The following is a 13,080-nucleotide window of genomic DNA, read 5'->3' as shown; positions in this document are numbered from 1 at the left end:
CATTGTCCTATTGCATGACCCAATTTCAGCCAAAGTCCAGACTTCAACTGAAACTGAAATAATGTTGGGTATTACCTTAAGAGAGCTGTGCATAAATGAAAGCCCGTAAACATCAATGAACTGAAGCAACATTGTAAAGAAGAGATGCGTAAAATTCATCCACAAGAATGTGAGAAGTTGATGTATACATGCTGAAAACGATTACTTAAACTTATTGCTGCCAAACTTGGTTCTGCAACCAAGTGATTCGTGGGGTGTTCTTGGTTTTTCAGAGATTCCTGTGAAAACTTTCTTGTCCACATGAGTGTAAATGACCAAGATTCAGATTAAAGAGTAAAAGTCTCTTGCATATTTTAAATTCAGTATGTCAGTGGTTACATTTCTTAAATACTAAACTAGGCTTTACAGTAGAAATTGGATGAAGTGGAACGTTTAATATTTTGTCCACAGAAAAATAAAAATGTAATCTTAACCTTGAATTAGTGATTTAGAAACTACTTTCCTTTGTCCATTAGATGTTTTTTTCCAGCAATGAGCAGTTAAAGCAGCCATGTTTTGAGACTGTGAAAGCGTGACTGTTTCCTAAAATAACCCAACTCTCATACTGTGCCAGCAAAACTCCATCCCCACAATCGCAAAGCAGAGACTTTTCATGATATAGCCAAACAGTAAAATGTGAGCTGGATTCAACAATCTGATTATTTATCCAAAGAAAACATTTTTTTCCCACATCTCCAGTATTTCTTTTAAAAGTGGCATTTGCCTTGTTCAGCATTGTTTATGTATGCAGCTCTGGGCCTTTCCGTAAATGCTAATGAGGCTCTTCCCTCCCGCCACCTCGCTGAAATCATGACAAGTTAAGCCCTCCTTGCAAATCGTGTGTCACCTGTGCGGTAAGCCCCTCCGGATGATAAGGACACAGCTTGGCTTGCGTCCACGTCACCTTTCATTCCCCGTTTAAAGAAACATCACTCTCTTTGTGATGCGTTTTATTTCCCTGAAAGCCAGCGGTAATCTGGGAGATGAACAGAGCAGAGTCAAATCAAAGAAATCCACATGAGAACTTCTTCCTCTTTGAAGCACCTGTTCTTCTCCTGGAGTTTACCCGTGTACGCTGGCACTCAAGTCTGTCTTTGTTTGTTATGATCATTGCCTTTTGTGATTTAATTTCTTATTATGTGTGACTTTTACTGGTGGACAAGTGCAAATGACTTAGCCAGAGTGGCTTGCAGCATCTTTTGCATTGGCAGCCTATTTAAGCGTGAGACAACTGAGATGTACAAGTTTAAACTGGAATGAGAGAACTGGAAATCTGAATTTGTAAATCTATAATATGTATATTTGTTGATGTTGATGCAGACCTAGCAGGAGAACTACATCCTTCCAAACTACAATCAAGAGCAGGAATAAAATTGCAGTGACGGAGTTTCACATACTGGAAAGATTGTGCTTACTTTTCTTCATCTGCTGAGTCATCTGCTTTTTCTTAATTTGTTTTAGTGGCTGGTTGCCTTGTGAGAGTTCTTAGTTTATGTCAGAATATCACCTGATAGACTTTTGTGACACAGCTTCAAGTGAATTTGTAGGGACAATCTGAAAGCCTTACGTGCTTGGGACTCTAATGTCCTGCTGGGGAATTTCAATGCTCACATGGTAAACAAATGTGTGACCGTTGGAAGGAACAGCCTCACAAAATAATAGTGTTTTTGTATTTGTTTTGCTTTCATGATAATCACTTTTTCTCCATTAGTGCACTTGGCAACAGGACATCCTAAGTCAGAACTTGATAATTGATTTTATAATCATATCATCAGACCTTATGTGTTGGACATTAAGGTAAAGAGTGGAGCAAAGCTTTCAACTAATCAAAACCAGGTGGTGAGAGGGTGCTCACCTATCAGAGGCCCTGATCTACAACATCTTCAATTCCCACCTCCAGCAGAGCTTTGACAGCATTCTGAGGGAGACTGAGTGGACCAGACTCCCCATGGCACCTCCATTGCCAAAGCAGCTACATGGAACAGCAGCCACGAGGTGGTCGGTGCCTGTTGTGGTGGTAACCCCAAACCAGATATTGGACACCAGAGGGCAGCTGTCAAGTTGAAGAAGTAGTCCTATTGAGCTTGATTTCACAGGCAGCCGACAAGTCAGGCCAACAGGCCAAGTGGATTGCAACCACAGCAATAGCTGAAGTCAAAATGTGGATGTTGGAGGAGTTCGGTAAGCAAGACTTTCGGTCGTCCTTAAGGCAATTCTTGGAAACAGGAATATCACACTGTGTAATCCTGACTGTATACTGTGCACAGTCAGGATGCAGTACCGCCTGACTGCAACTGAGGATATTTTAAGTCCCACTGATATCTCTTATGTTAGGGCTGCACTATTAATCGTTAGAAAATCGCGATCTCAATTCATACTTATGTGCGATCTCATTTCCAAATGACAACGATTTAAAAAAAAAAAGAAAAAAAGACGACGATTGTACCGCATTTTGATCCGGGACATAATCTGCATGAAAACAAGCGCTCACTCTTCCTGCTCAACAAATGACAAGGGCGGAGCCTTATACCACGTGATACAGAAGCTGGCTGCTAAAATTGGCAGGGAAAAAACAACGGAGAGCACATCAGGGATGACGAGAAAGTGACTGGAAAAAATCTGTCCTGGTCAACCACCCAAACATCAATAACGGGAACCTTATACTGCGCTTCCCTATACCCGTCAAACTCCCGCAGGCACAAAGAAATTACGGAGGCCATCACTTATCACCTGACCAAAGATATGGCTCCCATCAACACTGTGCAAAACGAGGGATTTAGGAAAATGATCAACACCCTAGACAAACGCTACACAGTGCCGTCCCGCAACTATTTTTCTATTGTTGCACTACCTGCTCTATACACGCAGTGTCGAGCAACGGTGGAGACGTAATTACAAGCAGTACAACATTTTGCGGCAACGATAAAATGTGAGACATTTGTTGTTTTTATGTTTATTTATTGTTTTTATGTTCAGTCTCAACTGTTACGAAGTTGATGTGCAGTTAATAAGCGCAATAAATATTTATACTGGAAAAGAAAATTGTGAGAGAATCGTGATCTCAATTCTAAGCAAAAAAATCGTGATTCTCATTTTATGCAAAATCGTGCAGCCCTACCTTATGTAGCAGGAGCAGAATTTGGGGGTGGTGGGTTGACTTGCTCATCATTGTTGTGTTAAAAAGCTGGGTTGTGTAAGGCTGTTTTGGTTAACACACTTGTGCAGTATCATGTGGAAGTTGGGGACAGAGCCACTGGATTGGGAGACTAGGGTGTTGGTTCCATCTTATATGCCAAGCTGCTGGGGAAGAGAGTCCATTTTTTTTTAAAATCAAAGTTATGATTCAATAGGGGCAATGTGGTTTTGATTCTGGTCGTGGAACACTGGACGAGCTTTTTAATTGTCTTGAGGTTACCTAATATGCACGGAAGTTTGCCCAATGAGTCTACGTGTGTTTTGTGGACTTAAGATTTGGCATTTGACCGTGTCCCTCAGAACTTCCTGTATGCAAAGGTTGTCTCTTACCCCCTCCCAAATGAGTTTTGTCTTTCAGGAAGGGGTAAGAGACCTTGATAAGCAGAAACGAGCATTATATTAAAGATGAAAAACACAGACCAGGGGTGTTAAACTCACTCTTGTTTATGGGTAATGTATAAACAAAGCTGCACAATAACCTGACTTTCTAGAACTGCAGGTATATTGTAAAAACAGTAAGCAATCAATTTATAAAGTTGTGATGAACATCTGAGATTCTCACTAATAATAATTGTAGTAATATTTAGCAATATTGATTACCACATGTGCACTGCATATTCCACTGAATCTGCAAAAGCAAAAAACCTTGACAGGTAACGTTGAACAACAGAGGTATTTCACTTTTTATGATTCAAACAACTTGTTGAAACTGATTTTCTGAGACCGACTATTTTCTTCACAGAAACACTGACATCACCTCATGTCAGATATTAATGACTTCACTGCAATTTCCACACTTTCCACCGCACTCTCGGGGGCTGAATTGGTCCATTTGGTGGGATGGTTCTAGCCCCCGGTCCTCATGTTTGATGAAAACAGAAAAAGTCATTCTGAAGTAATTTCAGCCACAAATATCAAAAGACAAAATTAAATTCTTAATTTCTGAATACTTTGACAACACTGCTCTCTGCATATGCAAGAATCTAACTAATTACTTAATCACGCTATTGTTTATGCTTTAGTCTCCCGTGTAATGAATGCTGTGACAGCAATGTGCAAGGTTTACAACTGAGTAGAGTGTTTGGTCCTCTGCATCGTCACCTGCTAACTAAAAGGTATGCTTGCGTGCTGCGACTTGTGGATAATTGCACTTGTGCGGACAAAGAAGAGAACTCTTGATGTTAGGTCTGTAAAACGAGGGGAGTGCAGTTATGAAGCGGATCTGGTCCTGCTGGAGAGGTGCCAGTTTGTCATCTCTTGCTCTCAGCTCACAGCTTCATTACCTTTAGACATAGCTGTTTTCAGACTCCGATCAGCTCCCTCGCCCCACGGTAATTTCTTTAGTTCAGTTCCACTCGTAAAATGCGCCCCCGAGACTGAGTTTGAGACAAAACGAGAGGTAATTGCTGTAAACTTGGCTCTGACTCTCTACCTAACTGCCCTCTTAGCTTGATGATAAGGAGCAGCTTGATGATAAGGAGCAGCTTGATGATAAGGAGCAGCTTGCTTGCAGCCCACAATTAAAGGCTTAAATATTAAAATGTTTCTGTCAATTACATAATGACATAATTTCATATCTCATTCTGAAGGATGGTGCTCTGATTCCTAATGCGAATGTCCCAAATCCATCAGGAGAGGCAAAGGAAGCTGTGTGATACTGCTGTGATATTATCCTGGTGTAGCTGCGATACTTCTGTCATCTAGTTTGCATACACTTAGGGAGACTTCATCTATTCTTTTGACATCTCTTGACAACAGATGGTAGATTCACTTCTAATCAATGTGACACAAAGTCTCCAGGTCTCAATTGTATCAAGAACGAACATACTCAGTTTTGGGGTTTTTTGCTGGCTATAAACTGCTGCTTGAACCCACACAGGAATCTGCAGTGAGACAAGTCTGACATTAAGCAGCAAAGGCAGGACAGACAGGATTTGAAGGCTCTCTGGGTTCTTACAGTGCAGACATCACATGATGAATCAGGCTCAGAATCAGAGAGCAGAAAAATAGTTTTTCATTTCGTTTTCTCTGTAACTTTCTGCTACTAGAGCTCTCCTCTGCAATGCGGCCAGCTGCACGTCTGTCTACAGTTTATCTAAGCAGCTCTGAGGACAGTCCGTGCTCTAGCCGTGTCCACACATGACTGACATGTTCATTAAAGAGATAAAAACTCTTCTTGTTCCCACTTAGCTCTGGTCGGACTCTACTACTGCTACCAGTTAGGGAGCACAGAGTTATTACAGAAGTGTGCACATGTTCTTTTCCTCTTATTTTGACTGCAGCAGTGAAAGATTGTTTCTTGGTTATTGCAATGGTCTTGTAGACCAGATGAAGAATGTTTGGCCTGCTGATAAGATTACTTACAGATATATTGGAAATAATTCGTGTAAACCTTGTTAGGGATACGGATTCACTGTCATACTTGCTTCTCCATGTGTCTTCATAAGTAAAGACATGGACAAGTGTGTGGAGCTTTTGGGATATCTATTATCGTACCCCCTTCCTAAAGGTCCAGACTCCATCAAATCTCAGCATACGGTTAGGTCCTTAGGTATTTGGACAGCTACACAATTGGCCTCTGTACACCACCACATTGTATTTAAAGTCAAACAGACAATATGTAACTGAAGTGCAGACTCTCAGCTTTTATTTTATTTATAACAAAAGTACTCCATTAGCTGTGGCTCAAATGTAATTGGACATCATTTTAAATGTAAGGATTGTTGAGATGCTTTGCCAGGCTTTTAATGAGAACACCTTCACTTCGTGCATGTTTGTGCGTCTCTACCTTTGGCCGTTGAAGAATATCCCATTTGTTTTCTTTGAGAAGTTCTTGGGTTGCTTTCGCATTATGCTTTGGGTCATGTGCAGATTATTTTGGCTGAATCTGAGCAGAGAGTAGAGCCGTGTACACTTCACAGTTCATCCTTCTGTCAGCAGTCACATCATCAATAAACACTCGTGGCCTGGTTTCACTGGCAGCCTTACATGCCCATACATTAACTCTGGATCACGAGCAGTTTCTCTCCTTCTCTATACTTTTCTCTGTCTATCATTCTGGTACAAGTAAACCTTGGCTTTGTCTCTCAAAAAGATTTTCTTCAGGCATGTGCAGGATCTTTTAGATGTTTTCTGGTGAAATGTAATCTGCCCTTCTCATCGTTTAGTGCAACGAGCTGGTTTGCACCTTGCTGTAAACGCCTTGTAATTGCGTTGAGTTGAAGCTGTCTGCAGTTTACATATTTCGATTGGTCTGAAAGATTACTGACACTACAGCGTCTGACCTGTGTCATGTTTTCTGTGTATTTGAACAGTTTGAGCCATTTCAAAGTATTTGTTCCATCCGCTTTGTCTCCCCTATGGGAGATTACTAAAGGGCGGGTTGATAAGACAGGAAATGTTTGCTCATGAGCAGTCGGTGGATGACGTGTCCATAATATCACATTTCTGGGGTCGACCACTGGTGATTGGCAGAGATGGTGTCTCTTCATGACTCATGTTTGGTTTAAGTTTGGGTGGGTTCTATATTTTACTCGCCTGACAGGAGATTGTGACCTGAGGAACAATTAGGTTGATTTTATTTTTGTACTGCAAAAACCATTCATGTCCTGCCTCTTTTGTTGTGCCATTTTAGATTGCATCTGAAAGAGTTCACTGGGAGTTCAAGTAATGTCTGTGCATGCATGGCCTTTACCTTAAAGATGAGATTTCTAATAGTGTATCTAAAGGGGCCTTTTTAAATATTTCTGATCAGCTGCTAATATGAAGCTTTTCATGTTGATGATTATGTGTCCTTCCATTGTGGCATAGTTTAAATTCTGTCCATGTTTTATATTTTTCATACTCCATCCTAGGTTTTTGTGGCCACAAGCCTGAATATAGCTTTCATATTTATGGTGGAGAAAACAGTAGCATATTACCTTTTTTTTCATTCTGCACTCATCACATTACTGTTTTGTGGTATGCTGTAGTAGTTTTGGAAAGTTTTTCTTTTGCTGTGTAATGTTTGAGATAGTTTTTGGGTACTGCCACACATTCACCACAACCAGTTATTGAACTCGTGCTAAAAGGGAAACTGATAAAGCTGGTAGTATATAAAGCCCAGTGGATCCCTATAAGTGATAGTGACCTATAAAAATAAATTAGTCTTTCACCCCCCAAGCAAACATACTAGATATGCACTATTTAAACAAATCTTTCTCTTTGGTATCACCTTTTTGGTCATCAGCACATCCTACAGCTATTTTCCTCCAAAGCTCTGTGATACGGTGACCTTTATGTGGATGTAAAGGTCAGCTTGAATACACCACAAAAGGTTGGTCAGGTTTCCCAGAGAGCGGGAGAGCCTGTCATAAACAGCCTTTACGACTGCAAATACCAGATAAGTTATCACTTGTGACGGCTTTACGTTTCAAAGCCCTGAAATATGGTGGATGCGTCAACCTCTTTTAACTGACGCCCTCATCAGTCAGCCTAATGATCGTAACGTTTTGGGGAATTGTGACATTTTAAGAAAAACTCATTTAGTGTTTTATCACATTTTCCCATTCTTCTGCAAAGGCAGAAGACAGTTTACCAACTTTGTAAAAAAAATAATGTTGAACTAATTTAAAAAATGTTTGATGAAAAGCTGGGTTTTTCTGTATTTTTACCTAAGTCTTTCAAAATGTGGTTAAACTCTGTGACACGGTAGAGAAATTTCTGCTGATTTGGTAAATTTGAGAAGCAGAACACAAACACCTCAGTCAATCCAAAAATGTTAAATGCAGACTGTACACACTCACTGACCTTGCTTCTAGTACTGGGTTAGAGCCCCATTGTAGACTTCAGAACTGCCTCAGTTCTTTGTGGCACAGATTCAAGAGTTCTGGATCATTCCCCAAAGATTTTGGTCCATATTGACACGATAGCATCACACAGTTGAAGACGATTTGGAGATCCCAAATGGTGCTCTTTTTTTTTTTTTTTTTACAATCTAAGTTCAGTGAACTCATTTTTGTGTTCAAGAAACCAGTTTGAGATGATTTGAGCTTTGTGACATGGTGCGCTATCCTACTGGAAGCAGGCATCATAAGATGGTACACTGCAGTCATAAAGGGGGATGGACATGGTCAGCAACAATACTCAGGTAGTCTGTGGTGTTTAGACTTTGGTCAGTTGGTACTGAGGAGCTCAGAGTTTGCCAAGGAATTATCCCCAACACCATTACACCACCAGCCTGAATCACTGATTCAAGGGGCACTAACTCCACTGGGGTGGCTCTAGCTCAGGAGGTAGCACAGATCACCTGCTAATCGGAAGGTTGATGGTTCAATTTGTCTGCATGCCAAATATCCTTGGGCAAGATACTAACACCAAGTTGTTCTTTGATGCATCGATTAGAGTATGAACGAGTATAGGTGTTATATAGAAAGAGCTTAGAAGAAAAGTGCTTGTGTGAATGGTGTAAAGCGCTTTGAGTGCTCAGAAAGCGTAGAAAAGCACTATACAGTGGCTTGCAAAAATATTCAGCCCTCTTGAACTTTTCTACATTTTGTCACATTACAGCCACAAACATGAAGCAATTTTATTGGAATTCCATCAATACAAAGTGGTGTACGCGTGAGAAGTGGAACGAAAATCATACATGTTTCCAAACATTTTTTACAAATAACTGCAAAGTGGGGTGTGCGTAATTATTCAGCCCCCTTAGTCAATACTTTGTAGAACCACCTTTTGCTGCAATTAGAGCTGCCAGTCTTTTAGGGTATGTCTCTACCAACTTTGCACATCTAGAGACTGAAATCCTTGCCCATTCTTCTTTGCAAAACAGCTCCAGCTCAGTCAGATTAGATGGACAGCGTTTGTGAACAGCAGTTTTCAGATCTTGCCACAGATTCTCGATTGGATTTAGACACCAGACAGGTCAGGGATAAAGTTATTGAGAAATTTAAAGCAGGCTTAGGCTACAAAAAGATTTCCCAAGCCTTGAACATCCCACAGAGCACTGTTCAAGCGATCATTCAGAAATGGAAGGAGTATGGCACAACTGTGAACCTACCAAGACAAGGCCGTCCACCTAAACTCACAGGCCGAACAAAGAGAGCGCTGATCAGAAATGCAGCCAAGAGACCCATGGTGACTCTGGACGAGCTGCAGAGATCTACAGCTCAGGTGGGGGAATCTGTCCATAGGACAACTATTAGTCGTGCACTGCACAAAGTTGGCCTTTATGGAAGAGTAGCAAGAAGAAAGCCAACATGTGGAAGAAGGTGCTCTGGTCAGATGAGACCAAAATGGACCTTTTTGGCCAAAATGCAAAACGCTATGTGTGGCGGAAAACTAAAACTGCACATCACTCTGAACACACCATCCCCACTGTCAAAGATGGTGGTGGGAGCATCATGCTCTGGGGGTGCTTCTCTTCAGCAGGGACAGGGAAGCTGGTCAGAGTTGATGGGAAGATGGATGGAGCCAAATACAGGGCAATCTTGGAAGAAAACCTCTTGGAGTCTGCAAAAGACTTGAGACTGGGGCGGAGGTTCACCTTCCAGCAGGACAACGTAAAACATAAACATAAAGCCAGGGCAACAATCACCTTTCTTCCCCATTCTAGTGCTCAGTTTGAACTTCAGCAGGTACTCTAGATCAGGGGTGGGCAATCTCAGTCCACGAGGGCCGGTGTCCCTGCAGATTTTAGATGTCCTCGAACCAACACAGCTGATTTAAATGGCTAAATTAGCTCCTCAACATGTCCTGAAGTTCTCCAGAGGCCTGGTAACGAACTAATCATGTGATTCAGGTGTGATGACCCAAGGTGAGATCTAAAACCTGCAGGCACACCGGCCCTCGTGGACTGAGATTGCCCACCCCTGCTCTAGATCATGTCTACATGCCTGAATGCTTTGGCTTGCTGCCATGTGACTTGCTGATTAATTATTTGCATTAACAAGCAGCTGAACAGGTCTACCTAACAAATTGGCCAGCGAGTGTATAGTGTGTTAGATTTAGCTTAAAGGCCATTTTCATCTGCACCCCCTGAGCGACAGCTTCCAATGATTCACAGCTTACTAAGAAAAAACAGATAACCACTGTGGTAAATTAGAACCTGGCATTTAAAAGCACAAACACAAAAAAGCACAAAATTAAACAAAATAACAAAACTAGAAGACAAAACAACCCCCCCCCCACGCACAAAAAAAAATCCTCAGAAAAACAATGGTCCTTTCTATCATCAGCAAAGCAAAAAAAAAAGGAAATTAAACATTTTATCAATGCCAGAAAATTCAAACCACAAGTGCTGATGCTGGCCCAAATGTTAGTGTCGCGCAACTCTATCAACCTTTTAACATGTGGAACTTATTAAACTCACACACGGCTCTTTTCCATTCACTATATTTAATACAGTTATCAGGAATATTGGATTTAAATTAATCTAATGTTACACATGTAATGCACGTCTTGAGCAGCCATCGATGAATTCCAGTTGATATGTCGTGATTGCTGGGTTTATTTATTTATTTATTTATGTATTTATTTGTTACACCAGTCAGTCTCAGGCAGAGTGAAGTGTGACTTCACGCTGCTGCGTTAGCCTCACAAAGGCCATACATGATAATGGAAGGAGTCTGAGACGGTTATAAAACCGAAGAGACATTTTTAACTTAATTCATTTAATGCTTTTTTTTCTTCTGGACTGTGCCTGAAACAAGCACTCATGGAAATTGAGCACTTTGTCTTTTGGCAGAAGCGCCTGCTCTGCCGTGTGTGTGCGTGTGTGTGCGCTCAGTGGGTGATGACAGAACTGCTTTGAATGGAGTGAAAATATCACAGGCTCATGCATTACATATCACAGATTTCTTACGGCACGGCTCAGTGGACGGTGTTTTAAATGGATCTTTTAATGACTGCCCTGTCCATAGAGAATCAGCAGACTCTTAACAAATAATTATTGGAGGGTTTGAGAGGAGAGATGGGATTTTGAGTCCTGCCACTGGAGATGAATGAGTTTTTTTTTCGTTTTGGGTTTGTTTGTTTTTACACAATAAAAAATTTGAAATTAGTACTTAAAATTACATTCTTGCCTTTTTTCTGTAATAAGCCGTTATTTGCATTCACAAAACCAACAACATGAAGGGTTTGAGATTAAAATTGAATTGGAAAACGTAATACACAAACAAACATGTCATAACACTGTATGCTGAAGCGTGGCGTATCTGCTCACTGAACAGCTTTCATGGAGAAAACAATAGATGGGTATTAAAAGAAAAGCCACTCCGTCTTCTTTAGTCCTTCACGTCTAGAGCACAAACAATCCCGGGTCAAAGGCACGTTTTCCCCCCTTCAGACTGTATCTACTGACAGGCTTTTCAAATGCAGATGAAATTCGTTTGCTCGTCTTTCTTCGCACCCTTATTTCCACTAGTGCATAATCCAAAATATGTGTCACTTTCAGAGCGTATGGAGATTTAAGCGATTTAAAGGCAGCTCCTTAAAGTCTTCCATTTAAAATTCATTGAAAACAGATTTGAGAGAGATGTGCGCGTGGGGGGGCGGAATCAATTTGAAACGGTTATGAGTTATGAAAACAAATTCCACATTGATTGGCTCTCACACTTATCTTTCCCTGTGTAAACAAATAGTCCACAGGAGGAAAATGCAAATTGCATTAGCCTCAGCGTGGCTGAAGGTCAACATCAGCTGATACAATTATGGGCTGTTTAGGACAGCCATACTGCTTTGGAATAATGAAAGCAGCTATTTAAACATGAACAGCAGCTTTAATATTCCTCCGGTAGGGAAGCAGTTGGTACGGCAAACCCCAAGCTACACTTACTCAGACAGAAATATCAGTACGCTTTCTTTCTTGTTAAATGTGAGAGATTTTGACTCAAATTTGAAATCCTTGGATTTGTTATGAAAACAAAGACGATTCACGTCATTAATCTGGCCTAAACATGGAGAGATGTATAAAATATGAACTGAATAACAATCAGTGTAACCTTGAATTTTGTATCCTTAGCTATTAAATCCAACTGAAAGGCAACGTTTTAATAATGCAAACATGCTGAAAGTATAAGCAGAATAAATCAATGAGCTCATCTGCTGCATCACTGAGCTGCTTCTTTTTTTTTTTTCTTTCTTTTTTTTTGTCAGGCTCGAGTCTCCCACGCGAACCCTGACCATGGAGGCTCCCAGAGGGGTGGAAGTGAGTAGCGCTGAAGGGTCGCTGAAGGTCAGCAGTCGCAAGGATCTACAGCTAGAGTCCACTGAAGGAGAGGTGAGGAGCATTTATTTCTATATCTATATATTTGTTTTAAATATTCTACCACAAGGCATGTGATATGAAGCAACCAAATGTGACTGAGTAGTTTTAGCTTTAACACAGGAGGAAATAAGATACTTTTTTTATAGTCTTTCCATTTTCACAGACTTAAAGATCTCTTTCATTGTTTCTTTAATCATAAATTAAGGAACTCACAAGTCTGGAGTTGATTCCAAGTGCATGAAAAATGCAAATGCAGTATTTATTCAAGTCAAGAACACTGCTGTCATGATGCTCCTGATGTGATATTATTGCGATTTTAAACATTTTGCTATATGCTGAGTATCACATTAACATATATTGCGATTTATTCCCTTTTTTTTCCAAACTTGGTCAGGATCTCTTTCTTCTACTTTGTAAAGTTCTTGCATTTCTGTCATTTTATTGCATCAAAATTGAACTGTAAAGCAGACAGACTGACCAACACTGTCATTAAAATCCATCAAAAATGTTGCATGCACCTGACAGACTGAGCTGTTTGTGCTACATTGTGTGCGACTGAAGTCAAATGTGTGGGCTGCTGTACTATTAAAGGTATTTTA

General features: G+C 40.7%; 1 protein-coding gene across 3 annotated transcripts in view; it reads left to right on the top strand.

Annotated features, from left to right (window-relative positions):
• LOC102787026 (zeta-sarcoglycan-like) overlaps positions 1-13,080 on the top strand; it is a 59,451-nt gene that overhangs the window by 37,770 nt on the left and 8,601 nt on the right. For all 3 annotated transcript variants that reach the window (XM_035914547.2, XM_006806270.3, XM_035914546.2), the window contains exon 7: positions 12,370-12,493. In XM_035914547.2, the coding sequence (XP_035770440.2) occupies positions 12,370-12,493 (124 nt within the window). The remainder of the gene's footprint in view (positions 1-12,369; positions 12,494-13,080) is intronic.

This window comes from Neolamprologus brichardi, chromosome 3 (assembly GCF_056152115.1).
Source record: "Neolamprologus brichardi isolate AB-2024 chromosome 3, ASM5615211v1, whole genome shotgun sequence".
Taxonomy (NCBI): domain Eukaryota; kingdom Metazoa; phylum Chordata; class Actinopteri; order Cichliformes; family Cichlidae; genus Neolamprologus; species Neolamprologus brichardi.
The sequence above is the reverse complement of the archived record's forward strand: the minus strand, read 5'-3'. Positions and strand labels throughout refer to the sequence as shown.